Source organism: Blennius ocellaris, assembly GCF_963422515.1.
Source record: "Blennius ocellaris genome assembly, chromosome: 3".
Lineage (NCBI taxonomy): Eukaryota > Metazoa > Chordata > Actinopteri > Blenniiformes > Blenniidae > Blennius > Blennius ocellaris.
Genome location: NC_137652.1, coordinates 14,152,950 through 14,180,795, shown reverse-complemented (window position 1 = coordinate 14,180,795; position 27,846 = coordinate 14,152,950). Strand labels below are relative to the sequence as shown.

Sequence of the window (27,846 nt, the reverse complement as noted above, 5' to 3'; positions counted from 1 at the left end):
ATTGAAGATGAAGCGCCAGGGACCACAGATCAGGACGTATGCACTCCACAGATAGAGTTACCTGTATGAAAGTACATCTCTTACAGTCATACTTACGAACATACAACCTCAGATATCTAAACGGAACATTTCCTTGTATCTTTTTCATGTTTTTCTCTCTTTCAGATCTGCTGATTTTATGCACCAAAACCCATCGAAGCTTTGATCACAGCTGACTGAGACCTTTCTCTCCCGCCCTCTCACCTCTCCTCTCGCCTCCTCTATCTTTCTCACCAGCAATGTAACGGGTGATTCAGGGATTTACATCAAACGTTGCTGCAAAGGTTTCTGCATCGACATCCTGAAGAAAATCGCCAAGAACGTCAAGTTTTCGTACGACCTCTACCTGGTCACCAACGGCAAACATGGCAAGAAGGTTAATGGAACGTGGAACGGCATGGTGGGAGAGGTCAGAACATTGTTATTAATTATATATATATATATATATATATATATATATATATATATATATATATATATATATATATATATATATATATATATATATGTATATGTCTATCTATCTGAAGTCATCTAATTTTTTGAAATGAATTGCTGCATCGTCTGTAAGCAGTTTGAAAACACCTCTGATGGCTGTGGGGTTGACTTCATACAACACTACTTGTACAGCAGCTGATTATAGACTTTACTCTACAATTGTTATTGAACTCAGAATGAAATAGTGTTTGCTTGCATCTGTCTGCCCTCACTGAGAGCAGCTCTGTCCTTTACTCATGACTCATGACTCGCTGGCAGGTCCTCAACAATTACCTGTGACTAATGATGCACTCAAACAAAAAAAAAAACCTAACAATTCAAAAATCATTGAACTGGAATCAGTAACATGTAACATGAGTGAACTGGCACAGTGAAGTCAAGTGGTGATTTCATGTATAGCTAATAGAAGCCATTGTAGCTTTTTTTATCTTGATTTTCACAGCTGTGTGGCTGCAAAGAAAATCGCAAGTGAAAAAAACGGAGGGAAAAAACTCTGACAGTTGCATCATACAAAAGCTGTGAGTGATCATGAAGTCAATAAAGGAACCTTGCTGTGATTGCAATGTGTATAAAAAGAAACTTAGATTTTCTTAGATTTCTTTTGATTTTCGAGTACGATATTGTTTGATTTATGGTAAATTTACAAGGCTATGCTAATTCCTTTCATTCCTGTCATAGATTAGTTTTTCAGTACTATTGGAAACACACAGGGAAAACTGCCAGATATTGAAAGATTAAGTTCAAAGCGTTCACTTAACAAAGAAATTTACAGCCATAAAATCTATATAAATCAATAAGTCATACAAGGGTTAATGAATGCACCACATAGATATATATCTATATACATATACATATATCGATTTCAAATGTATCGTCTTTCATCAATATTCATTCTATATTCTTAAGAACACAATGAATGCTTGGAGATTTATTTGCACTTTGTCCTCTTTGGTGCTTCTTTTCTTCTCTCCTTGATGTTGATAATCTAAACCTCTTTCCATTTCGATTTTAAAATCAACAAAGCAGTAAAATAGCTAAATGGCAGAATTTCATATGAATGCTACTCCAGCCAGTAAGAGCTCTGATGTTGGGCCTGATTATACTGTCTGAATGTCTCTCTTGCTTCACTCCTCAATGTCTCTGTCATGCCATCTACCACTTGTTCCCCACAACCTGGCCTGAGGGGAAGCTGTGATCAAGTCTGCAAAATCTCAGGAGGACACAATGAGGCTCCTCATCAGAGATGGGGGGGTGAGAGAGAGAGAGAGAGAGAGAGAGAGGCCTCAGGGAAAGACCCACTTCTTCCCTGCATATTACACATTAGACATCCAGCACAATGCAACCCTCATGAATCAATGCAATGGCCAACTTAATTAATAGTGATGTTTAGTGGCAATAATGATTAGTGATCATGTGCAGTGTGCTATAAAATTCCTACGCTTTAAGTCACCTCACTGAACAATGTGGTGTAACATAATAAATTACAGAGGCGACGCTATGCATATATGCTGTTCATGCATGTGTGGATTCGTCAATCCACAGACTTGAATGCCTCAGCTAATGATTTGATTTGACGAAGAAAAACAGGACAACAGGCAAAGAAAATCAGACAAAAAAAGAGACGACCTCTCTGAACACGATGAAGAATTGGCCTGGAATTTCTGCCCTGTCTAGTGTCCCTTATTAACACACTCATTTGTGATCCTTTTTTTATTCATAGCCTGAGGCATTAGAAACTTGCGGCTAAATATACCGGAGCACTTTTGCTGGAGGAGTGTCAAATCCCGACTCATTGTGAAAATGATCCCTGTAGAGGTAACCTCTTATGCAGCTGGTGGACAAAGTGGCTTGTTAAAAATCTACACCGCTAATTTGCTTTCACGTCTCTTTCAACACGGGAGTGCATGCAGCACTAAGCCTCCTTGTTTACCGCCTGTCTCTTTCTGTCCGTCTGTGGCTGACCTACAGGTGGTGTTGAAGAATGCCCACATGGCGGTGGGTTCACTCACCATCAACGAGGAGAGGTCGGAGGTCATCGACTTCTCCGTGCCGTTCATTGAGACAGGGATCAGTGTCATGGTCTCTCGTAGCAATGGCACTGTCTCCCCTTCCGCCTTTCTAGGTGAGAAGCAAGACACATGCTGCTTCTGGCAGATGTTCGACACTATCAAGGACACTTGGATGCACACACACGCTCATATCACATAATAAATGCACAATCACAGACAGACACACAAGTGGAGTACCAACAACAAGTATATTGTTTATCTGCTCTCACAGCACAGCGATAAACATGTTTGGTGGCAGAAAAGCATAAATGGAAGCAGATGAATCATTAAAGATAAGGTGTGTTTTTCGAGTGACCACTAAGCAAATAGAAAAAAATTCAAAGAAAACATTGATTTTTTATTTTTTTTTCAACATTTCTAAAGAGTAGTGGACACAACACTGATTGCTGAGATGAGATATTGATGATGGTACCATGAAAAACATGCAGAAATGCGTATGAGCCTTAAAGCTGTCAGGGTGCGTTTGTAAAAGCAGGCATAATGCAGCAGCTACAGGAGAGGCTTTTTGGGTAAATTTCACCAGAATGAATCAATAAAATCAGCTTTATGTTGAGATTGTCATCATTTTTGGTAGTCATTTTTTGGTTTTGTGAAAATGTAGACATTTTCAAGGCTCTGGACCAGAACAAAGAAAAAGTTGGAATTTAAAGGTCATTATATCGCTATTTTACCAAGGTGGCCCACTCGAGATGAAATTGGGTCGTATGTGGCCCCTTGACTAAAATATGCTTGACACCTGGTTATAGAAACAAATTGTTTTATCCATTGCATTCAACACACAAGGTTACTTACTTACTGTACTGTCAAATATAAATAATAATAATGCTTTACCCAAACCATAGTTTGCCCTCATTTAATAATGTTTTGTTTTTGTTTATGAGGACTTGCTTTTGTTTTGCTTTTGGAAGGCAAGTCCCCTAATGTGAGTGTGTAAAACAGATTTAGTTCCAGACAACAGTAATAAATCCACATTCTCACAGACCAAATTTGGCAAAGGTTATGTAAAAGTAATCAAGTGCAAAAATAAAAATGTATTTTAGTGGTTGCACCCACATGTATGCACAGATGCATACGCACATTATAACCATACTATGTCAACGTGGATAAATCCACTCAGTCCTCAGCAATGAAGCAATTAAATTTGAGTCCGAAACTGAATTATTTTGTCAATGAAAGACAAGTAATGACTTGGCTGAACTTCATAACAAACACAACACTTTGAATTAAAATAAACCACTACGTATTATAAACCGTTTCTATTTCTTAAATTCATCAATGTCTGAACCTTCCATTTGGATCATTATCATTAAGTGGTTTAATCTAAATTGTCATCCACAGAGGTTGGAAGAAGTAATGAGGCAATTTTATGATAAAAATGTAAAGAGTAGAAAATAAACATACTATGGTCAAAATACACAGTTGTGAAAATCTACTGTAGTGCACAAATACAAGTACAAAATGCCACCCTATTTACAAATAAACAAATCATAAATTACTTCTTTTTGGCTTTTAAACAATTATTGTGAATATCTTTGTTTCTTGTTAACGTTTATCAGCATATCAGAGGGACGCAGTCTGTTTTGAGATGAAAGCAAAGGAGGAAGATTATGAAATGTTCTCACATTTGAGCTGTATTTTAAGAATCCCTTTGAATGGTTGCCTGCGAAACACAAAACAATACTCATCATTCAATACAGGTTTACACAATACATTTTGATTTCCTTGTAAATACAAAACAGGAAATCAACACTATAATATTGTTTTTGAGCTTCATTTAGTAGCTTTTCAATCATTCCATTCAATCACCAACCACGAATATCTGTATTTGATCTAACTACGTGCAGAATCTTTTGTTTCTGATAAACGTTTTGAGGCTTGTGGCTTTTTCCACCCGGTACTTGCCAACAGAAGCTAGTGTACACAACGTACACGGAGGCAGTCGCGTGGCCACGCAACAAAGAGCACAGTAAAGTTGTTTATGTGCAGTTTGTTGCAGCTGCTGATTCCTCCTTTTGTTGTCATTGCAAAATTTCAACTTGTCTCACTATCAAAAAGTGAAAGAAATTACAATTGCCTTGTTCTGCAGCCTCATTTTTCACATCCCGCCACGCAGAGTGGTTCGGCAGTGACAGATGCATTGTGGTTGCTGTCACAGCTGCAAAAGTAAAGGCCACCCAGTGTGTCACCAGTCAAACACTTGTAATATGAAGCTGAGGCAATAAGTAATGATGAGCAGCACCTCCCGCTGTGGTCCCACCGTGTTCCGGCGTGAGTGCGGCTGGAGTACGGGGGGGGCACACTCGCTCAGGCGTGGCGCCCCGGGGGGGCTGGGTCGTGGTTCTCCCTCCCTATTCACGGTCGGATTGGTGGAGGATGAGATCTTGTAGTGGCCTGGTGGGGGCCTGGCTGGCGGCCTGGGGAGTGGGGGGCACCCCACTCCCAACCATATAAATGTATGTGCGTGTGCCTGTGTATATGTGTGTCTGTATGTGTATGCGTATGCTTTGGTGTGGGTGTGTATGTGGGTTTGGGATTAGGTGATGGGGCGGTGGGGGGGAGGGGGACATTGGGGCTCCTGGGGGTTGGAGGGTGGCTGTCCTCCAGCCGGGCCTGGCTGGGCCTTCGCTCTTCCTGGTCTTGGGGGGAGGGGCCGGTCTGGGGCTCGGCGGCTGGGGCCCTCTCTGTCCCGCCGGGGTTGGGGGGGGGCGGTGGGGTGGGGTGGCCCCCGGTGGTGCGGCGGGCTCCGCTGCCGGGGTCGGGGGGGGGCTCCCTGCCTGCATGGCCTGGGGGTGCTGCACTGGCCGGTCCCGGCTTGGCGGCTCGGGTCGGGGCCTGGGACCTTGCGCCCTTTATCCTTCTCCTGTGGGCCCCTCTGGCCTGGGGGGGGGTCCTCTCTGCGCGCTCCGTCTGGTGCCTTCTGGGTTGGGGCGTGGCTCTCCGGGGTGGTTTGTCGGCGCCTCCCCATGATTATCAAAATCATGTTGTTGTTGTTGTTGTTTGTTTTTTGGTTTGGTTTGTTTGTTTGTTTGTTGTTGTTTGTTGTTCTTTGTTTTATGTCCTTTTGTTTTTGTCTTTGCTATCATTGTTGTGATTTTTTGGGTTTTTGCTCTGTTGTTGCTCAGGCTGGTTTAATCTCATGGCAGTTGGAAAATATTTGGATCACTGTGATTATTGTATTATAATGAAAAAAAAAAAAGAGAAAAAAAAGCAAAATGTATGTAGCACTAACAAGGGTATTGTACCTATCTCCCCACCCAGTCTATCTCTCTGTCTTTCCTCTCCTCGCCTCTCCTCTATCCTTTCACCCCAACCGGTCCGCAGAATGCCGCCATCTCTGAGTCTGGTTTCTGCAAAGGTTTCTCCCTGTTGAGGGGAGTTTTTCCTTTCCACAGTCGCAAACACACCTGCTTGCTCATGTGGATATGTTGGGCTTTTCTATTTTCTCTATAAAAGCACATTGGAATGACTGTAATGTATTTAAAAATGTCTTTTTTTAAAATAAAAAAATAAAAAAATAAATAAAATAAGTAATGATGAGTTTGCAGGCGCACTAACTTAATATCGCTGAAGCACTCTGTTAACGGAGTGACCGTTACAGGGAGGCTCATACATATATTACACAAGAGGGATGTTTTATCAGAAGCGGCCATCATTTTTTTGTGAACCATTCCACAATATGAATTTGTAAAGTCCATGGCCTCCATTACTAATGATGAAACTCTTATCCATCCATCCTTGCATGCATATACATCATTCATTCATTCATTCATATCCATCCATGCATCCATCTATCCATTTGTACACATGATGGTTACAAGACTCAGAGGTATCCCAGCCAACAGTATACATGTATAGACAAAGAACACATGTATAAATTGCCAGTTCATTACAGGGTGCACATGCACGCACACACACATTAAAACATAGAGGTCATTTAGATTGTAAGTGGAAACTCGAGTTACCAGAGAAAAACTGTCCAGAAGCGGAAACAAAATGATGCAAAATCCACGCTACAGTTCTAAAGACCTGGATTGATTTAAGAGCTACTCGCTTTGGAGTCGTTTGAGTAATTATAGTACGAGGTGTAAAAATGAGTTTGACTTCATGAAGGATTGAGTGCTCAGGAAAAGTAAACTGAAAAACACAGCTGGAAACCAAATATATTTCCAGATGGGAAAGTTCCACCTCTGAATTCTGAGTTATGAGGAATCACATGACAACAAAAAACAATCTGCTGCAACGTCGTGTGCCAAAAAAAAAAAAAAAAATTGGAAAATTAATTAGACTATAGAAGTCTGTCTTTTTCATCACTTTAGGTGTGATAGGGTTCTATTAGTGAGTACAATATTAAGAAATGCTATTTCTTCATTTTTGCAGTTTCTTCATGGTTCGGGTGTCTTTTCCATATAACTTTCCCACTCTCCAGATGCTCATGAATGCACCAGTATACAGTCTGAAACCTTGACAAAATTAACTTACCGTTAAAGGCAAATAGTTTTGTCATCTGCGGTGCTGTAAAGTGTCGTGAAAAAGTCTTGTTACTCCAGCGTTGCTTTTACACTCGACTCTACAAACCTCTGGGTGGTTTCAGAGAGTGTGCTGGGTTTTCACCCTGCCTTGCCTGCTCTTCTTTTTACACAGACGGTGTTGTGAAATGCTTCTGCTTGCAGATGATCGCTTTAACAATGATGCTCTCCATTTCCATGTTTGCACCTTTAATACAGAATACATCTCTGTGACCTGCATTGAACAAACTGCAAAAAAAAGGGGACACAGACTTTTGCTGAAGGTGAAAATTACAAAATAAAGTACAAAAGAAGTGGGGAAATGGACCCATTTCTATGACTGCATCTGTCGTTTCATGCCTACCTCCCCCTTTCACCTTTCTTTTTTTGAGAAGTGCTTGTTAGTTCTCACAGAAACTCAGATAAAATCCATAAATGTGGAGCGCACACAGCACAATGTATGAATACTAATAATCTTGTTGATACCAGGGGGTGATTTGATCATATTGTTTGACTTGATTTAATGAACTTCCTCTCTCTGTCTGCCTTCAACCTGTTTTCCCATCCCCCCCGCCCCCTTCTCCCCCCCTCTTTGTTCCAGAGCCCTTCAGTGCCGACGTTTGGGTGATGATGTTTGTGATGCTGCTGATCGTGTCGGCTGTGGCTGTGTTTGTGTTTGAGTACTTCAGCCCGGTGGGTTACAACCGCTGTTTGGCAGATGGACGAGGTGAGAGGACACGTGGAGACACGCATACGTGAACACAGCCTCACGCACGCAAACACTCTCTCTCTCTCTCTCTCTCTCTCTCTCTCTCTCTCTCGCTGTCCTAGACACAATCAATCTGTACTGAAAAAGGGTGACAAGGAGGTACATTTTCTGGCAATCTGCTGTCCTAAAACAAGTAGCTCCCCCGTTGGAACATTACATTACCTCGAATGCACCATTGAAACTGAGCTTCCCCAGGTGATGATTTAATCGGACAAATCCTTCCAAATGAGTGCAACTGGAGTGCTGAGACTTTCTACTTGATGCCTTTGAGTACTTATCTGCATCTACAGTCACTTAAGCTCTTCCACTAATGAAAAGGATCATTGACAAGAACAAAGAACGGCAGCCACGCCAGCTTTAAATAAAGGCTGCAACAGGGGGGAGACTCTAAGTCTCTTCCTGTTGCAAGAGCAAAAACTGTTCTGACACTGGAAGGCTCTCAATCACATATTGTTAGCCCAAGCTGCCAAACAGGACAAACACTGGAGCTTTTTTTCCAGGTCCCATTCTCAAATATTACACCAGTGTCACACCTCGGGGTTGTAGAATGAATGCACATTCTTAAGTCCATTACCGTACATTGAAATACATTCAGGTTTAACCATGTCTGACAGTAAAGGGCAACACGAGTATCTTGAATCAAACGCAGTTCCAGCCAGTCGTTCAAATAAATTCGCCCATCAAGATCAATGGTTCAAATTCAATCTATATATATTTTTTTTCCCTCCAGTTTTTATACGCCCAGCTCTGTTCAAGCCTGAGGATTGCGTTAGGCAGCCACAATGGCAGCCACTCAAGATAAAACCAGAGAAGTGTTATATTGCTGCTTGCAGCCTTTTTATCAAGGACCAGAGAGGATGATATTGTGAGGAGAGTTGTTTTCTAACAGCGGCTGCTTTCTCAATGTGTTGCAGCGCAGCCACAGTGTGTGAGTTGCGTGGTTTAATCGCTGGGTTATGTAAGGCTGCTGTCCTATGCTGAAGCTCCAGCTGTAGCATAATTGTAGCCTGCTGCATCACCCCCCCCCCCCCCCCCCCCCCCCCCCCCGTGTTTTTCCTCGTCTTTGAAGCGGCGGAGCTTCAGTAGGTAGTGTTTGCTTCCCGCCACCTTGTCATACTGCCATACAAGTAGGTGGAACAGAATGAGTGTGTAACAGCGGGCTGTCAGTGGCTGGAGGAGCGGATGGTGGACCACACAGAACATCCTGACGTCGCTGACAAACTAAAAGGATGGGAATGAATCCCTTCTTCCTCGCTGCCGTCCATCAAATGCCCCTCACAGTAGTGGTCACAAGTAAACACAGATAAAGCAAAGGCATCGCCGAGATCTGTGAAACCGATCGCTTTGCCTTTCTGTCATCTTTCTTTCCCTACATCTCCCCCTCTCCTCCTGTCGTTCTACCTCCCAGAGCCCGGCGGCCCCTCTTTCACCATCGGTAAGGCCATCTGGCTGCTTTGGGGTCTGGTTTTCAACAACTCTGTCCCCGTGCAGAACCCCAAAGGCACCACCAGTAAGATCATGGTGTCAGTGTGGGCCTTCTTCGCTGTCATCTTCCTGGCCTCCTACACTGCCAACCTGGCTGCCTTCATGATCCAGGAGGAGTACGTCGACCAGGTGTCGGGCCTGTCAGACAAAAAGGTGTGAATACAAAGCAGCGTGGGGTTTTATGGGGAGGAGGAGCGGCGTGGTAATGTGAGAGGGAGGAGACAATTGAAAGGCTGAACCTGCAGGTGTAAACGATTATAGTTGTTCTGATCCAAAAAAGTCACCTCATAAAGGGACGATGATATCATAGATTTCAATATTGCTAGATTAAAGTGAAATGCTCCAGTACTGCTGGTAGGCTTTTACATGTCTACTGTTTAATGTCAGAGGAAGTTCACAGGCCGAGTTTAAGACACAACGCTCAGACACAATTCAATGAGTGCACATTCTCTTTTAGTTTTTACATTATTCATGTTCATCAGCATCAATCTGCATGTAGTTTCAGGTGAAAGATACAGTCAAAACAACTGTTTAACTGTTAAATGTTTAACAGTGGCGTAGAGTGACGGCCATAGCAGCTTTCAAATTAAATACAATGAACCTTAATGTTCTGATCCTGTCACCACTAACGGGATTTTTGACGTGGGTACTTCTCATAACCAAAATCATTCACAATATCTGCAAAAATTTGAAAACCACCAGAAAGAAGAGTAATGCAGCTTGGCCCCAAAGCTTCCTGCAGTCCAACCCCAGCCAAGTTTCATTAGCATGTCACTCATTTCTAACATGAACTGTCAAAAACACAGAAAAATAGTTATATTATATAATATATTAAAAGCTGAAGTCACTGTACGTTTTAACAATACTACAACTATAAAATCAAAGCAAACTTCATTATCTTTATTTACAGTCTTAAGATGTGTTACAGCTTCATTTGAAGCATTTTTTTTTAATGTTACTATCTGTAAACATCAATTACTCATGGAATTGTGATTCGTCAAACTTTTAATTACAGGTAATGATCAGTGTTTTACTGTTGCTAAAAACATCATTTCAGTATTCCAATAAGGTTTTTTTTTTTTTCCTTTTGCACCAACAGGTATATTTGATTACTGACTAATTTCATTGAAACAAGTTTTAATAAATGGTTAAATGTTCTTTTTTTGTTGTTTTTTTACAATTTTGAAAACGGCTAAATCTATGTTTAGCTATTTTGATGAATGATTATACTTTGATAATAAATGATCAACCTGAAATTTCAAATGTTGGATGTTCACAATTTTTGTTTCTGGTTTTCATTTGAGCTCTGAAGGTCGGACATGATTACTGGCTTTCAGTCAAGTGATTGGGAAATTAAATAGATAATGTAGTAGAAACCATTAGTTGCAGCTCTAATATTTGTGACATGTTACGGCATCGAGATGTTCCATATAAACATGGATTTGGTGTGTTTTTCTGTTGAATATGACAGTTAATTTAGAGTTCCTTAACGTCCTGCTCAGCAGTGCATTAAAGGCTATTTCATGCAGCTCAGTAGCTTTTCGGTACTAACGAGCTGTCCTTTTGTCTTTTTCTCTCTCTGCTCTGTGCTTTTTTGTTCTGGAAACCCTCCACCACAGTTTCAGAAGCCAAACGAATTCTCACCGCCCTTCCGGTTTGGCACCGTTCCCAACGGGAGCACCGAGCGCAACATCCGCAACAACTACCGGGACATGCATGCCTACATGACCAGCTTCCACCAGAAGAATGTAGATGAGGCCTTGCACAGTTTGAAGACAGGGTGAGGAGGAGGAGGAGGAGGAGGAGGAAGACAGTGAGAGACAGATGGGAGGCTATAAGAAATGGTTGTGGGGGGGGGGGTTTAAAAAGATTCCAGCAGAGAGAAATGAGGCAGTGTTATAGAGCTTTGAGGACTTGCGCTGATGCAACGCAGGGAAAAGATGATGAAGGAATAAGGAGAGGGAGACAGATAAAGAGGGAGCATTCTGGGTGATGTGGGTGGGCAGCAAGTGGAGCCACGTATCTGCCTGCCACCGGCACCCAGAATAGCAGCAGAGTCTGTGGTTGCTCTAGAAGCTCGCTAATACCGTACTTTCCTCGTCACTCACTCGCTCTCCCTGTCAGCGTTTTCATCGACCTCTGCTCACCAGATACAAATTCACATCAGTGATGTACTTCTGATGTTTATGGAGACGGAGATGACCACAGAGGCCTGAAGAGCCCAGAGGCTGCCTTTAATGGTCCGTTGTCATTTCAGCTCATCCATCACGCCACTCGGAATAACAGAGAATGATAACATACAACATAAAACTTCCTCATTGGGTGTTTAGTTCTTATTGGACTAAACAACGGACACCTAAATATTTTCTTAAAACCAAGTTTCTTCTTTACTGCACCACATTTAGGTTGGATGGCTCAGTTGTCATGGAGAGGTTTAGGTTTTAATTAAATGGCTCGGGTCACATGAGAGCATCGAAATCATCCCCATGACAACTGAGCATCTCAAAATAGAAGACAAGCGGAGCAGAATAGAATAAATTACAATAGGTAATGACTGTATTTGAAACACCTCAATACCTGGTTTACTTTCAACATTTTATTTGAAGTCAAGTACAGCGATACAAAAAAACTCAAAATGTACTCAAGGGAAACAAAACAAAAAAAAGAAATAACATGTTTTTATAGCATGCTTACCCCATACTACCCCTTTTCTAAAAATGCATTGTTTGCCTGGAATCTCATTTTATATTCCCTTTACTCTCCAGGAATTTCCCTCCAGGTTTTATTAAAAAGGCTTTTGTTGTTGAATACATTAACAAAGCTAGATAACTCACTTAGAGCAGTATTTAACTGTAGATTATTATTATTATTTTTAATACTAAATCAGTGCAGCAAGTATCAATCCCCTATGTTTGGACTCAAAATAGTAGCAGAGTAACACCAACTTCACTTTTAGCTTCATGTTTTAGTGCAATCTGATATGTTGCTAGTGAATCTCTTCAGACTTCTGTCTACAGAAACCTATTGCCTCTCAGGCTGCATCATTTCTGGAGGCTTCACGGCGCATGCTATCAAAGTCACTATCACAGGGAATCTGAAAGATTTGTTGTTATTGTAATTTTGCTCACAAAAAAAGTTGCTTGTTTATACTACGTCGTCTTATTTTGGCTGTTTAGTTCGGGATTGTTAATGCTAACCTCAGCAAAACAGGACACCCACAAAGCAGTTATACATTTTCCCATTGAAAACTCACAGTTAATGTCTTTGTTTGTACTATTTACATTTGGCAAAGTCAGGCTGTGTGATATTATGTTTGATACGCTGTTCTATTGTGTGTAGTCAGGCCCACAGGTTAGCTTTAAAAAAATCAAAAGAAGAATACCATAGAATTTCTACTTTTCTAAATAAAAAGTTCCTAACCTAATAAATGTAATTATTAAAGCCTCAAGTTAGAAAAATAACAAACAAGTGTAAATTCATCAATTCATATTTTGAGATACATATTTTAATAACTCATAAGCTAAAAATATAATCTTAATCAAATTGAAATGATCTGAAGTTTTTCAGTCATACAATGAAACTATGATATATACGTATATGTCAGGGTTACCATGTCAAATAAATTGCGAATAAAATTTTGTTTAGTTTATGAGATTTCCCCCTCAAGAATATGATACAAACTGACGAGTATGCTTTTCAATGATCAGCTTCAAGTTACTCTGGATATCACAACATATTTATTTTGCTTTTCACATTGCAAAATAAACAAATCCAGATTTCGACCCTTAAAATGCAGCATTATACAAACAACAATCACAGTGTTCATTTGTCTTTTCGCATCTCCATTTATTTAAAAATTCTTGCGTGTGAATGGTAAATCTGGGAATGAGAGAGTGATTTTCTTTTGGCACTGTGACGGTACAGCGTCATCTGAGTGGCTCCATAACTCAACTAAAAACATGTTCTTCGAGGATAATTTCCATCTGTCGTGCTTCACAGCAAATTGGATGCCTTTATCTACGACGCTGCTGTGCTGAACTACATGGCCGGTAGAGACGAGGGCTGTAAGCTGGTCACCATTGGCAGTGGAAAAGTGTTCGCCTCCACCGGCTACGGCATCGCCATCCAGAAGGACTCGGGCTGGAAGCGCGCTGTGGATTTGGCCATCCTCATGCTGTTTGGAGATGGTGAGGAGAGTGAATGCTGCGAGACTGGAGAAGTGTGAGGAATGTGCTCACATCTGCAGACGAAAGGTTTTCAAATCGGTTGGAACGGTGCTAGTTATTGTAGAACTCGGTGCAATTTGAATCGGTTGGACAAGTGATGTGAGATTAAAAGAACAAGACTGAGTTTGTTACAGTTGTATTCTCATAATCTCACAGTCAGTACTGTCACTACAAATTTCATTTTTAGAGTGATTTAAATGGCGTGTAGTATGAGTCTGACTTTCCATATGCGAGAGGTGACAGCTCTGCTTTATTGAGATTTTTTAAATCCATCCATAGTTGGGTTTTTTTCCATTTTACCGGTGAAGTTGTTTTAATCAACGCATAGTGGAAATAAAAGTAGTATTTAGCTGAAGGGAGTTACGAGGACTAGAGTCATTTACTCCATCATATTGAATCCATAAAGGAAGTGTAATATTATGATTTAATACATGGACATTACATGGGTCCTCTATGTTTAGGAACCTGTTTAATTTGTACAACAGCCATTCAGGTTGAGTTTCCCAAAATGGAGTCAAATTCTCATTGGGGGATTAAGTTTGGAGCCATTGAAGTGCCTATAAAGGAGCTGTGACTCAGAAGGTGGCCGGTGCTTGTTATGGTGACAACCCAGGAACCCGCTGGTGGAAAGTGGCAGTCGAGCTGCGGGATGAGGCCTCCTGAGCCAGGTTGGCACGGCTCAGTCCTTAATCAACAGTGAAATAGCAGCAGGGCTGTTGCTGCTGTGGTTGAAGACTTGACTGTGGATGGAGTTGGTTCATTCGGTGGCTTGGGAGCTTTTCTGGCAGTTTGTTTTAAAATGTGTCCTGGCAGAGACGGGAGATATTGACCTTGAGTGAAGATAGGTAGAAGTCGCACTGTGGATGAGATTCGAGTGGAAAAGCGATAGCTGGTGGACATTGTTGGACTCGTGTGATTGACATGTTGCTCCAGTGTGACGTGGATTTCAGGAGCAGGGTCTGTGGATTGGCAGAGACGTGTCGGGTGGGGAAAAAAACTATTCAGCTGAAACACCTGAAATATATTTCCGATCCGTTGTGGTTGAGCCAGTAGCTCGCAACAAGGACAGCCATTTACATTCATCAGTGACACTGTTGGAGTCGAGCGTCTCATGACAGGATTTTGTGTTTTGATTGTGAGTGGCTGCCCTGACGCGAAAAAAAGGTTCTGAATGAAAAGGCAGATAAAGGAAAATGTGGCACACAGCTTTTGGTTTTGCAGCCGGTACCTCATTTTCTCCAGAGGTCATTTCAAACCGACATTAAGCATATACATATTTAATTGTGAAGACTTTAGTGTATGTCGAATCATGGAATTCATCTGTCTGTCTTTTAAAGTCGTTTCATCCAACTGGAGGTTGAGCTGATCCCAGAGAGACAGAAAACCGTCACATTTTCAACTCATTTAGAGTCACCAAATAACCTGCCACGCATGTCTTTGGACATGGAGGAAACATTTGCAGGTACAAATCGATGCGTAATACAACTGTGTAGAATTCCCCTTGAAGCCCACGATCAATCTGAGGTCATCTCTCTGCAAGTGAACATGCCCACCACTAAACCACCATTATTTTCCTCAGTTAATCACCAGCTGTGATTCACAAATAGAGACACACACAAACTAAACGGTAACAGACATGATTTTGGAGGGTTGTTTACAATCTCGGCCCAGACACTGATTCACAATTTACCTCTAACGGTTTGATCAAATGTAAGCTTTCACCTGTTCCAGTGCTAAAACTCTTAACTGGCTATAGGTGAAGCAGAGCCAGTAGCAGGTCTTTCATTTCATTCCATAATTCACTTGGAAGATATGAGACTATCAAAGTGATTGTTTAAGCTAGTATAAATTCTTTAATACAATTTCTAATAATAACGATAATGGATGTAAATTATAAATCGCTGATTTCAGTAAGCTTTAGTAGAGGGAGAGAGAGAGAGAGAGAAAAAGAGAGGGGGAGAGAGAGAGAGAGAGCCTCATTTTCAAAATGCATTTGCCCATCTTCGAAATACTAAAACGCTCAAGGCTCTTTATGTTTTCCTGCCTGTTAATTAGACATAAGTGTTGTTAATTCTAATGGAATTACATTGAAAGAAGCACGTTTATTTTGTTAACGTTGTTTATTTGTGAGATAAAGAGACAGGCAGCCAGTGAGAGATTGCTGTTTGATTATTAGTGTTGAATATTAAAGCAAAGTCGCATTGTGTTCAGACTAGTTTGGAGCTGAGAAACTGTTTTTCATTTTAATGTTCGAGCATATTATTACCTGTTAAATGATACAGGGACAAAACTTGTTAAATGCTGTCCATATTGCCATTGTCCTACCTTCTGATTGATTGCAGGCTAAACTCTTCGTTGATTATCTAAAAACAGGTGCCACGTGTGTGTAATTAATGCGTTCGGATTAGTTGTTTTGTTTTGGTGTCACCACTCCGCCAAATCATATCATGTCAATGTTTTTGATCGGAGGAGGAATCCTGTGTCTCAGTCATATCGGTGAAAGCAGCGGCTATGGTGGCGTCTGTGAGATGAAATGCTGTATGCACCACAGAGCGGTCCACGCTCACAGTTTGTAGGTCGGCCTTTATTTGGAGCCCCAGCTGTTGTTGTGTGTTTTGGGTAGTGACCGAAAGAAGACAACAGGGTGCCTGGCGTCACTGTGGGAGAATGACGAGCGCACTGATCCACGAGGACCCCTGGATCGAGCCGCTGCCTCTTCATGATGAGACGAGTGGGCCAGTTAAGGCAGTTTTAGCACACGGTGATGATGCAAACTTTTCTCCTCTTTGAACAAATAAGAGTTGCCCACAAGCGGCAGGAGACCTTTTCTTTCTTTTTACAGTTCAACACAGCGGGAATGGACCATCTCACCTCCTCTGTAAGGGATGAAATTCGAACAGTATTCAATCCAATGCTGTGATGTCCACAAGCTGTTGGTTTTGTTACAAGCTGTGATCAGGGGATGTCATTGTGTCGGTTTTCACCCTGGTTTTAAGCAGAACATTTTATTGAGATGTTTAGATGTCAGATTTAAAGCCCTGGATTCTTGGTACATATAGATAAACCTGCAGCGTGTTAGATTCAGTGACGTCGGACTTTGAAGTTGCAAATAATAGTGAACTGAAAAGTGTTGATAAACCCAAACAGGGATGTTGATAACAGACTTTGAAAGAAACAAAGGTGTAATTGATTACAAAACCAAACGGAAACAATCAAAACTCATGATTGTGGTGATCTATCAGTAGGAACATAACGTAACAGGGTTTTTTGTGTATTGCTCCCCAACGATAAAATAGAGACTTTGTCTTTGCTGGTGTCTTCCATTTTTCAGGCATTTAAAAAAAGCCACAAAGCTCATAAAATAATTCTGACCTCTGTCATTAGTCAGTTCTGGGCAATTGGGCACTGTGGCATGCTGTGTGAAAGAGGACTTACTCCGTATGTGGATTTGATGGACCCAAGCTGATCATTTCTTCCTCTCAGTTGATTGACTGTTAAAGTCATAGTTTTTTATGGTATATCTCAGCTCTGTAATAATACAGCAGCTGCCTAAATCTGAATGATTGGTCTTTAAACTGATTGAGTCAAACTCTTTGACATTCTTAGAGTTTGTAGTTAATGAGAAATGTTATTAGCCTTCCTCCGCTAGCAGGATTGCCGAATGTATCATTTTCATGTTCTTGGCTTCACGAGCTCAGCCGGAAGTTAACCATCGAAATACAACGTAAAAGTTGTTGGAATGTCCTTCAGCAAACACAGTCCAGTCCAAACCTCAGGCAACACGAACCCAATGGCGTTTAGGTTACCGATTATGTCCCAGTGTTTCTGAGAAGTGTTGCTGAGAGCCACCATACCACTTTATCAGAATCGTAGCCGACGATGGACGAAGTCAGGGTACATCAGTCCCATCACATGACAAAGAGAGAGACAGGCTACCACACAGGCTTCTACGTGCATGCCGAGAGTCACCAATTAACCTGAAACACGTGTTTCGGAACTGTTTGAGGATACTGCAGTCCACTGACGGTGGCTGTAACTCAGTTGTCAGAGCGGGTTCTCTTTCAATGTCAAGGTTGTATTTTTCAAGTCCATATGTCGAAGTGTCCTTGAGCAAGTCACCAGACCCCAAAATTGCTCCCGGTTGATGCACTGAGAGCCTTGCATGGCAACAATCTCTGTTTGTGTGTGAGTGAATGGGGTTTAACATTGTAAGGTGCTTTAGCCACTACTGAACCAGAGAAATTCACTCACTATTTACTGAGATAACCCACGCGAGCGCACAAGCTGAACATCCCCACAGAAAGGCCCTCAAACCTGAACTTTAACTGAGGATATTATTGCTGAGATGCGAGAGTGCTAATCACTACTCACCTCCACCAGGCACTCAGAAGGAAATTATAAAATATCTGTTCTCTTGTGAATTACATTTAGGTTTATGAGAATTACTAATAATCACATCTTCCTGACCTGTTTGTAATGCCAGTTGTTAATTTAAGTACTCCTTTTTGTAAGAGGGAGAAAACCTGCCTGCTTCTGTTGAAGTAGCTGTGTGAAGTAAGAGAATAAAGAAAGCTGACCTTGGCGTACACTGGCAGCCTTGGTTTCGGCAGAACTTCTACGTTTTGTATTTCGGGAAAGACTGCAGATAAAAGAAACAGCCGTTCCTGATGTGAATTTTTGCCGTTGGAGAATACACCTACAGGAGCACTCCACCTCCAGAGAGTGTGTGTCCTTCATGCTGCTCACTACCTGCCAGACTATATACTGAACGGCATGCTGGGACACGCACGCACGCACGCACGCACGCACGCACGCACGCACGCACGCACACACACACACACACACACACAGAGTGGCCTTCAAGGTGCTTTCACCTGTGTGATGAACAAAGAGGTCAGTGCAATGAGAAGACTCAACATGGATCAAATCTGCAGTGTACACGCATGCAATGCCTCTCTTATGTGACTGCATGCATTGAGTGGAGGTATCACAAAAGATCAGACATGCCTGCACAAATTTATGAAATGTGGGTAAAGTCTTACTGTGCGGAGAGCTCTGTGCATGAGGCCAACGCCGCATCAGACTTTACCTGCTATCACTTCAAGTGGATTGTTTGGCTGTCAGTGTAGATATAATAAGTCCAAGCTAGGAGGTCGGTCTCATGGATGTTTGCTGATATGTTCTGTCTGAGTCGAGACGTGAATATGATGTTTTACAGACAGAGGGAGGAGATCAGCAGCAGCCTAACGGCGTAAATCTTAAAATCCCCATGTATACAAATACAGAATAGATGATTCACCAAGAAATGGGATCAAATGATGAAGGTAGAGGGTGTAGAGGGATGGAAAAAGGATAATAATTAATTCATAAAGATTTTGCATATTGATCTGATTCTTAGTCGTCTTCTTTCAGTTTAGTTCACATCGTTGGTCTAAAATAAGAACCTGCAGTGAGCGTTCATCCACTGAAAGCTGCAAACTCTGGAAAGAAATCATTTGTGGCCAACATTTGAAGCCACTAACTGAAATACTGTGGCTTCAGTGAGGTTTAAAGAAAAGTATATTTTGTTCTTAACCAGTTTATCATTTCACTGAGATCATGTAAAGCTCCTTTCTTCCATTTCGTGCAACTTAGGGTCGAGGGGCCTGCAGCTGATCCCAACTACGAGTGAAAGGAAGGCTCCTACTCGACAGGTTCCCTGTCCATCACAGAGCAAACACACACTCACATTCATACCCACAGACAATCTTGAGCCACCGATTAACTGTATGAATCCATGTTTCTGGACTGTGGGCTCAGGCTGGAGTACCTGAAGAAAAGCCAAGCACAGAGAGAACAACAACATGAAACCATGTTAATGTTTTTAAATGATATATGTAGACAACTTGTTCCCTTACACAAGAGCATTGTTGTCCATAAAAATATGGTTGCATGAAAAACAAATAAATGGTTGTTTAATGTATTCAATGGTTTAGTTAAAGTGAAGTGAGATTTTTTTTTTTAATTCCTCAGCAGTTTAAAGTCTGTTTTTTTAAATAATTTTATATATGTGATTATTATTCCTATTATAATTTATTAAAAGTAGAAGAAAGCGTTCTAGCACAGGAGGTGTTGCCTCATAAAGGCAAAAATAAAAATCATCTCATCTGTTTTTGTTGTGTTTCTAGCGGTACACACAGCAGCTTTCTGATGCATTGCTTTCAAAGGGACAGGTAAGTTTAAGCCACAGGTAACAGCAAAGGGGACCATTTGCACATGCATTGATCAACACACAGAGTACAAAGGTGTTGAATTATATTGGACTTTTACTTCAAGTAAGGAAAATATCTGTTCAATTTGAATTAACAAAGGTGAGTTTTATGGTTTCATCAAAGCCAAAGAAGATTTTAGGGTGTATCACAAACATGGAGTGGTTAGAATCAAGTCTTATATCTACCTGAGCTTGATTCAAACAAATAAAACTAATGATGGTAATTGAATTTTCTGCATCTCTATCAGGAAGTTTTTGGGTCGCGGGATCTCAGAATATCAAGGTCAGTGGTTCCCAACTCGGTTGTCCAGGACTCTTCTGAAATCACATGTGGTGCTCGAGTCAAGAGTTTTTTTGAGTTTTTTTTTTTATTAAATTTGCACATCTTAATGAGACACCTTTTGAAACAGAGAGCAAACCTCGGAAACTGCTCATTGCTTTCTTTTGTTGTGAGATTCATCGTGTCAGCCAGAGTTTTACTTCACTAATGTTTTGACAAATCAAACAATGGAGAGAGAGTTTGCAGCCTAAAAGCTAGGCTGCTCCAAGGTAGGACAAAAAAAAAGATTGGGAACTATTTCTCCCTTGTATATTTTTCAGTCATATCATAACAGTTCATGACTAGTTGTCGTGAGACTGTGACGTAACACTGCTTCTTTTTCCTCACAGTGGTGAATTAAGGTAAAACTGCAGTGAAAACTAGTTAACAGCTGTTTCACACAAAAACGCACTCATCAGTACAGACATCCATACGCACAACAGTGTTACATAAGCTGTGGGAAAATGTACACCCCTTGATCTCACACAGACACACAAACACAAAAAAGACCATTGATGCACATCAAACAAATCTCTCTGGACGTGTCCTCCTCCGTTAGTAGTAGTCACCCCACAGGGATGTGGATCTGATGGGGGGGGGGGGGGGGGGGGCAATTTGGGACGGAAACACTTGTCACATGACCGCACACACACTTCCTCTCTGTGGACTCTAAAATCCCAGCAGGCAGTTGTGCTTTGTTTTGTTTTTTTAATCCAAAACAAGGAAGAGTTTGTCTTTTTTAATGAGGATGATCCTCTGGAGGGCATTCAGTCAAAAAATTTAAGATGACATTGGTTGCATGTACATGAGGCCTGACCTGTTTGCATGCTCGACCCATCTACCAAATTCACAAGCTTTTTTTTTCAATTATGTATTATTCGCACTCACAATTTCATGTTTGGACACCGACAGGCAAACCCACCCCCGACATCCCGCTCAGCCTTCACACAGCCGCAGTAACCTGTGCATTCCGTTGTCACCAGGTGAGATGGAGGAGTTGGAGGCCTTGTGGCTGACAGGCATCTGCCACAATGAGAAGAACGAGGTGATGAGCAGCCAGCTGGACGTGGACAACATGGCGGGGGTCTTCTACATGCTCGGGGCAGCCATGGTTCTGTCACTCATCACCTTCATAAGTGAACATTTGTTCTACTGGCAGCTGCGCTTCTGCTTCATGGGCGTGTGCTCCGGACAGCCCGGGGTCACCTTCTCCATTAGCAGAGTGAGTGTGTTTGTGTTTTATTTTGGGTCTGACCTTTGTCCTCCTGACAGAATGATCACAAGAATGGCTGTTTTAAAACCACTGGCTGCGGTTGAGGTGTATCGACTGAGTCAGGGGGATATGATGACTCACCTGAATTACCTGTGGCTTTTTAGCTCAGGCAGCTTTAAAAAGAAAGTATATGGTAATAACAGCTTGTGCTATGGTAAAATCATTTTATTGATATGGCATCTTATTATTTTTCAATTAACTGCAAAGATAATATAGGCCTTTATTGTTTTTTTATACTTAAACTTCACATCTCCTCAAAATCTCTGCCCTATAAGCACTCATCAGTAATGTGTTTTTTTACATGCAATAGTGACAAAAATATATCATAATATGATCAAATTTACAGAGGATAAAACATTGTGTAGCCATGAAGAATACTTACATATGCTAGATGCTGCAGGACACACCAGATACAAGTAGAAGCAAAGAAGGGACGGAAACAAAGAACAAGAAACAGACGCCTGGAATCACAGACAGCAATGGATGTCTGAAAGGTTGCGCACAGGACACCAGAAATGAGCTGATCCACACATAGAAATGGATCTATCGGGTAAAAAGAACTGCATATTTAGTTGCAAATGTTTAGCTTCATCTTTTATTTCTCGGAGTATTTGTGGTTGGAAGAAGAAATATTGAAAGTGAATGATCAAAACCTTCTACGTCTCCCATACTGGAAGTAAAATGTGGGTTCTGCTGAATAAATTGGTTCAAAATGCCTTTTATTTATATTTAATAGGATCATCGTTTAACATATTTTTTGTTCTGTCTAACTGACATGTCAACTGACACTGAACTTACTTTGAACCCAAGACATGACAAAGAAGATGAAAACTGATACATTTCAGAAACAAATCTGTGCATAAAGTTGCATCATAGAACAGTTTGTCTTCTGACTTTGCCTAAAGCCAAGTGATGTTAGGCATCACCATTAAAGAAGGTCACATGCGGAGTTCGAGTGAAAAACCAGCCATCAGCTGCCTTGTTTGTAAACACAAAAAATGACATTTAGGGAGTCGTGCTAAAAATGGAAATGAACTTGAGAGAAAGTGAACCCTGCTTACCGCCTCCCCTTCTAACCATGTAAATTGGGTCCATATAAATAATCACCTGAGGAGTAATTAATTTGCATAATGTTACCTTTTAAGAAGCAGGTTGTTGTTGTTGCATGTAAATCGTCTCAGTTATTGTTTGCCGGAGAAAAGGACACCACTGTTTGTTCTTGAGGAAGACGCTGCAACTGATTGTAATGTCATTTTCATTTACACCTACTCAGACTGACCCGGAGGACCTGAAATGAGACGATCGGCCGCGAGCACTTCAGGGGCACACTTGCTGTGTCTCAGATTGCACTGTTTCATTGTTGATGCACTAATAAGCGTTGCACTTTGCGTTATGTGTGAATTAGTGCAACAAAACAAACACCACACTAACAACAGTGACATGTGACCTCATTTCCCACCAAAATGTCTTTTGGCTTTCTTCACTCAATATATTTGATACATGTGTGAGATCTAAGTGCTTTTTCACACAGTTTGAATTGTTTTAAACTCCCCATTTAATACTAACAATGCACGTCCTGTTAGCTTCCGCGGCTTTATGTTTGCACATATGCAATTGAAACAGTAATTGTATTTTTGCAACTATACGATTTGAGATACAGCAATTGTTTTCCATGTCCATATTTAAACCAGTGATTATCTCTTTATATTGGTTATATTTTTATATAAAATGTGTGGTTTTTCATTGTAGGTTCGTTTTAAGCTTGAATATGCTTTTACTTAGGCATAATATTTGAAGACCTAAATACCCTGTTGTATGTTTTGTTGTTGTTCACCATGTTTTCCAACAGTGAGTATCAATGAGTTTTTTCTTTAACAACATTAAGCAGGGACTTGAAAACTTTTTTTTTTTTTTAAGGCTTTTAAGGTGGAGTTTCTAGAGCCTTTTTTAAAGTGAATAAGCTCATCAAAAAGTCAGGTTATGTGGATTAGTTATCACATCGCAGCAACAATGACAGATGTCCTCAGAAGCAATGCAAAAAAGTTCTTGTTCTTGTTTAAGCTCTCTTTGTAAAATGATATGTACCTGAGATCTCCTCTCAAGTTGTGGCCTGAATTGGAGGAGGATGGAACATTTGTCTTATATTCACATTGCTACTTGCAGAACTCATTATGAGGCAGACGAATCACCAGCAAATGATTTGCATCTTTTTGACATTTCATTGTCACACTCCTGATGTGTAAATTCCTGAAGGGAAGGCATGTTTCATAAGTGACTCCTGTAACTCAAGATTGGTTCAACAGCCAGAGGTTTTTCATACATATTCCATAAATCTTTTCATACATATTTCCATGCATGTCTAAAGTTGGCTATGGAACGAGGAGGAACAAATATGAAAAATAGCACAGCATTGAAAAAATTCCAGCTAATTATTGGATTATAAAAAGAGTAAAGACGAGTGATGAGGCTTACACAAAAGGGGAAAGAGATTAGGCAAGTGTGAGCCATAAAGAATAAAAATGGCAGCATGACAAAAGCAGAACAGAAAGGAAAAGGCACAGCAGTGTGTCGCTAACCTCTGTTCTATTACCTTTCACAGCAGCCATAGTAGCAATAGATGTAGAGAGATAACAACAACGACTCCATTGGTGAGGCTTCCGCTCATCAAAGTGCGGGGAAACGCTGATAAAACAGACACAAAGGAAGAATAGAGACGTAGGGAAAAAAAAGGTTAAGGTTAACAATTCATATTCGTGAATGTAGCTCAGTGACGGGTAAAGTGACTAAGATACAGACAGAAACAGTTTCTGACAAGCTGACGCCTTTGAGGAATGTTGGCCCGGCCGCTGGCTGGTGGGATGTGTCTCCTCGACCTTTCAGATTTGGTTGTCGCCTCAACCACAGACTCCCTCAACCCCTATTTAAGCACACTTGTTTGACTCCACTCACAGAAGGCTTCCCCTCACATGAAAATCCTGCTCCCATCAACCAACCAAAACTAAGGCTGATGGAAGATTAGCTTAGGTCTATGATATCTACGGTAAGTCAGGGTGACTTTTCCAGAAAGATTAATAATAGAATTTTATATGACGAAATCAAGTAAGATACTTCTCTACGCCTCTATAAAGCTGAATGTAAGTGACATTGATTAAAACTATTGATTGGTGGGCGGTCAAAAGCATGAGCTTTCTGCTTGCCTTGTGCTATCAATCAAGGTACTGATCCACTCTGTCCCATCTCTCTGTTTGAGGTGGAGTGCTAAGCAGCAGCTATAAGAGCCACACTGATCCCAAGAGAAAAGTCATTTATGAACTCAGACCCCATTACTGTTTAATAGTGTGTAAACAAGAGGGTGGTCATCAAGGACATGGCGATGTATTAACCTCTCTGCCTCTGCCTGTTTGTTTGCCTTTCCTTCTCTCTCTCTTTTTTTTCTCTTGTGTATTTGTCTGTCTATCTTTGTATCTGATGTTTGACTCCCTGTTTCTTACATTAAATTCCCTCCGGTTGTTGACTCCTGACGTTTGCCACACATTTCACTGTTGTTGTGGTCTCACTCGAGCCTCATACTTTATCACTCACACTACCTCCGTCCTCCCATGGCCTGTCTCACCCTCTCTTTGTCTCTCTACCTCCCTTTTCCTCTAATTTTCACACTCCAGGGTATCTACAGCTGCATCCATGGGGTACAAATTGAGGAAAACAAGTCGACCATAGACTCACCCTCGTCCACCATAAAGAAGAACATGAACAACACCCACTCCAACATCCTGCGGTTGCTCCGCACAGCCAAAGACATGACGGCTGTCCCAGGCATTAATGGCTCCCCACACGCTGCCCTGGAGTACAGCCACAGTGGCCGTGATTCAGCCATCTATGACATCCAGGAGCACCGGCGCAGCCTGGTGGGTCACCCGGTAGACTGCAAAACTGCGCCACCCTACATGCCAGAGGACAACATGTTCAGTGACTACATCAGCGAGGTTGAGAGGACTTTTGGCAACATGCCCCTGAAGGACAGCAACCTGTACCAGGACCATTACCGGCACCACCACCCGGCCTCGGCTCTGGGTATGTCCGGCCCCCCGCCAAATAGGCCACGTAGTTTAGGCAGCGCTAGCTCATTGGAAGGGGGCATGTTCGATTGTGACAGTTTAGGGGGAGGTGTAGCACCCATCTTCACCACCCAGCCCCGCCCCTCCATGACTCACAGGAACACCAGTAAATTCGACCTGATCGCCGGCCATGCCCCAGCGGACACCAACCAGGGTGGGTTCAAGGGAAATCAAGTTTATGGCAGGTTTTCCTTCAAAGGAGGGGCATCCAGCACGGGGCTCATCGGGGGGCATGACAGGTTCTGTGGTGGGGGTGGGGGAGGTTCAGGGGGTGACGACGGGAACATTCGCTCTGATGTATCGGATATTTCCACCCACACTGTCACCTACGGAAACCTGGAGGGCAACAACAAGCGGCGTAAGCAGTACAGGGACAGCCTGAAAAAGAGGCCGGCCTCGGCCAAGTGCAGACGGGAGCAGGACGAGATAGAGCTGAGCGGCTTCAGGAGGAGACCCCACCACCACACCGTCCACCACCACTTCCCACACGGGCCCCTGGCACACCGCACGGTCTCACCCTCCCTGGAGCGGAAGAGGGGAGGAGGAGGGGGTAATTCTTCACCTTACGTATTCCGCAAAGACAAAGAGAATCTGAGGGAATTCTATGCGGACCAGTTCCACTCCAAGGAGGGCAAGGCCAAGTGGGAGCAAGAGGGTGTAAGTGGAGGAAGTGGTGTGGGCGGTGGTAGCGGTGGTGGTATCTGTAAAAGCTTAGTGCCTGTGGAAGATTTCCTCAAAGGTAAAGTCAAGAAACAAGATTGTAAAGGTGGGCTTGGCACAGTGTCAGCAGGGCAGCAGGCCCATACCTGCTGGGAAAAGGGGGTTTCTGGGATGGGAGGGGGTGGCATCGCAGGGGGTGACTGGGAGTGCCGTAACTGCCACAGTGTATGTCACCACAGTGGAGGCGTAGGAGGAGGCAGCACGTGCCCCGGCGGTGGAGTTGGGGGAAGCAGCAGCCGTCCCAGCTCAGCTTCGTGCAAACGCTGCGACTCCTGTAAGGTACAGCCAAGCAACCTTTATAACATCAGTGAGGATAATAACATGGTTTTTCCGGGAGGGAAGCGCAGCGCAGGGCCCAGCCAAACTCAAACTCAGGCACAGCGGAGGAAGCTAGGGCCGGGTGGGAGGGTGTTACGGAGGCAGCACTCATATGACACATTTGTGGACCTGCAGAGGGAGGGGGCCGGACGCATGGGAGGGGCTGGTGGGGGCGTTGGAGGGCAGTTTCAGCAATCCCGAAGTGTGAGTTTGAAAGACAAAGACCGCTTCTTGGAAGGCCCCAGCCCTTACGCTCACATGTTTGAGAGGTATTCGGCTGACAGAGAATCCCCCATGTTTGGAGGCATAGGTGGGGATAGGGCTCAAGGAGGCTCCTCCTTCAGTTTGTTCCATGGAGGCGAAGGTGGGTTGCATCGACGGTCGGTGGGGGAAAGAGACCAGAGGGACCGCGATAGAGCTATGATGGGAGGTGGTGGTGGTGGTGGTGGTGGTGGAGGTAGCAGAGGGGCTGGGACTTACTCCTTGTCTAAATCTCTCTACCCAGATAAGGTGAACCAGAATCCCTTCATCCCAACCTTCGACGATGACCAGTGTCTTTTACACGGTGCCAAACCGTACTACATCAAAAAGCCACAGACGCAGCAACAACAGCAGCAGCAGCAGCCACTTCTCAACAACAGCCGAGGAGGAGGGGACTTCCGCGGCTCTATGGGAACGACTTCCTATTTGCCCGCGTCCGCCACAGCTGGGGTGATGTCCAATGTGGCCCCTCGGTTCCCCAAAGAAGTGTGTCTGGGCGGGGTGGGAGGGCCCATGGGGAACCACCACGGAGGCAGCAAGTTACTGCCCGGGGGCAGGGACACGTTAGGTTTGGGGCAGGGACAGAGACCCTTCAACGGTGCCAGCAATGGACACGTGTACGAAAAGCTCTCCAGCATTGAGTCGGACGTCTGAAATCAAAGGTGAAGGAAGAGAGTGAGTGAGGAGATAAAGTGGATGAAGAGAACGAGGGGGAAATGAGTAAACTGAAGTAGCACAGGCTGATGACCTCTCTGCGTGAAGAGAATTTGGAGACACAATGGTGCGTGTGCGTGTATGGGTGTGCGCGTGTGATGTTCTCACTTCACTAAATGGAAAGAATTTGGACAATGCACAGAGGCCACTGCCGGCTAAGCTGTGGTAAAGTCCGGCGGGAGACAAGATTTTAATGAGAAGAGAGGATTCTGGTGCTGCTCCGACGCTCAGTGAAAGATCTGAATGGAAGGAGGGAGGGAGAGAGGGATGGCAGGAGGGGAAGTA

The 27,846-nt window shown here is 42.7% G+C and overlaps 1 protein-coding gene across 1 annotated transcript in view; it reads left to right on the top strand.

The window, feature by feature from the left end:
• Positions 1-27,641, top strand: part of grin2bb (glutamate receptor, ionotropic, N-methyl D-aspartate 2B-b) — an 86,832-nt gene extending 59,191 nt beyond the window's left edge. Inside the window, exons 7-14 of the mRNA XM_080519336.1 lie at positions 277-448; positions 2,506-2,659; positions 7,713-7,838; positions 9,289-9,518; positions 10,985-11,145; positions 13,365-13,552; positions 21,144-21,382; positions 25,096-27,641. Coding sequence (XP_080375462.1) covers positions 277-448; positions 2,506-2,659; positions 7,713-7,838; positions 9,289-9,518; positions 10,985-11,145; positions 13,365-13,552; positions 21,144-21,382; positions 25,096-27,501 — 3,676 coding nt within the window. The 3' untranslated portion in view covers positions 27,502-27,641. The remainder of the gene's footprint in view (positions 1-276; positions 449-2,505; positions 2,660-7,712; positions 7,839-9,288; positions 9,519-10,984; positions 11,146-13,364; positions 13,553-21,143; positions 21,383-25,095) is intronic.
• Positions 27,642-27,846: the final 205 nt, after the last annotated feature.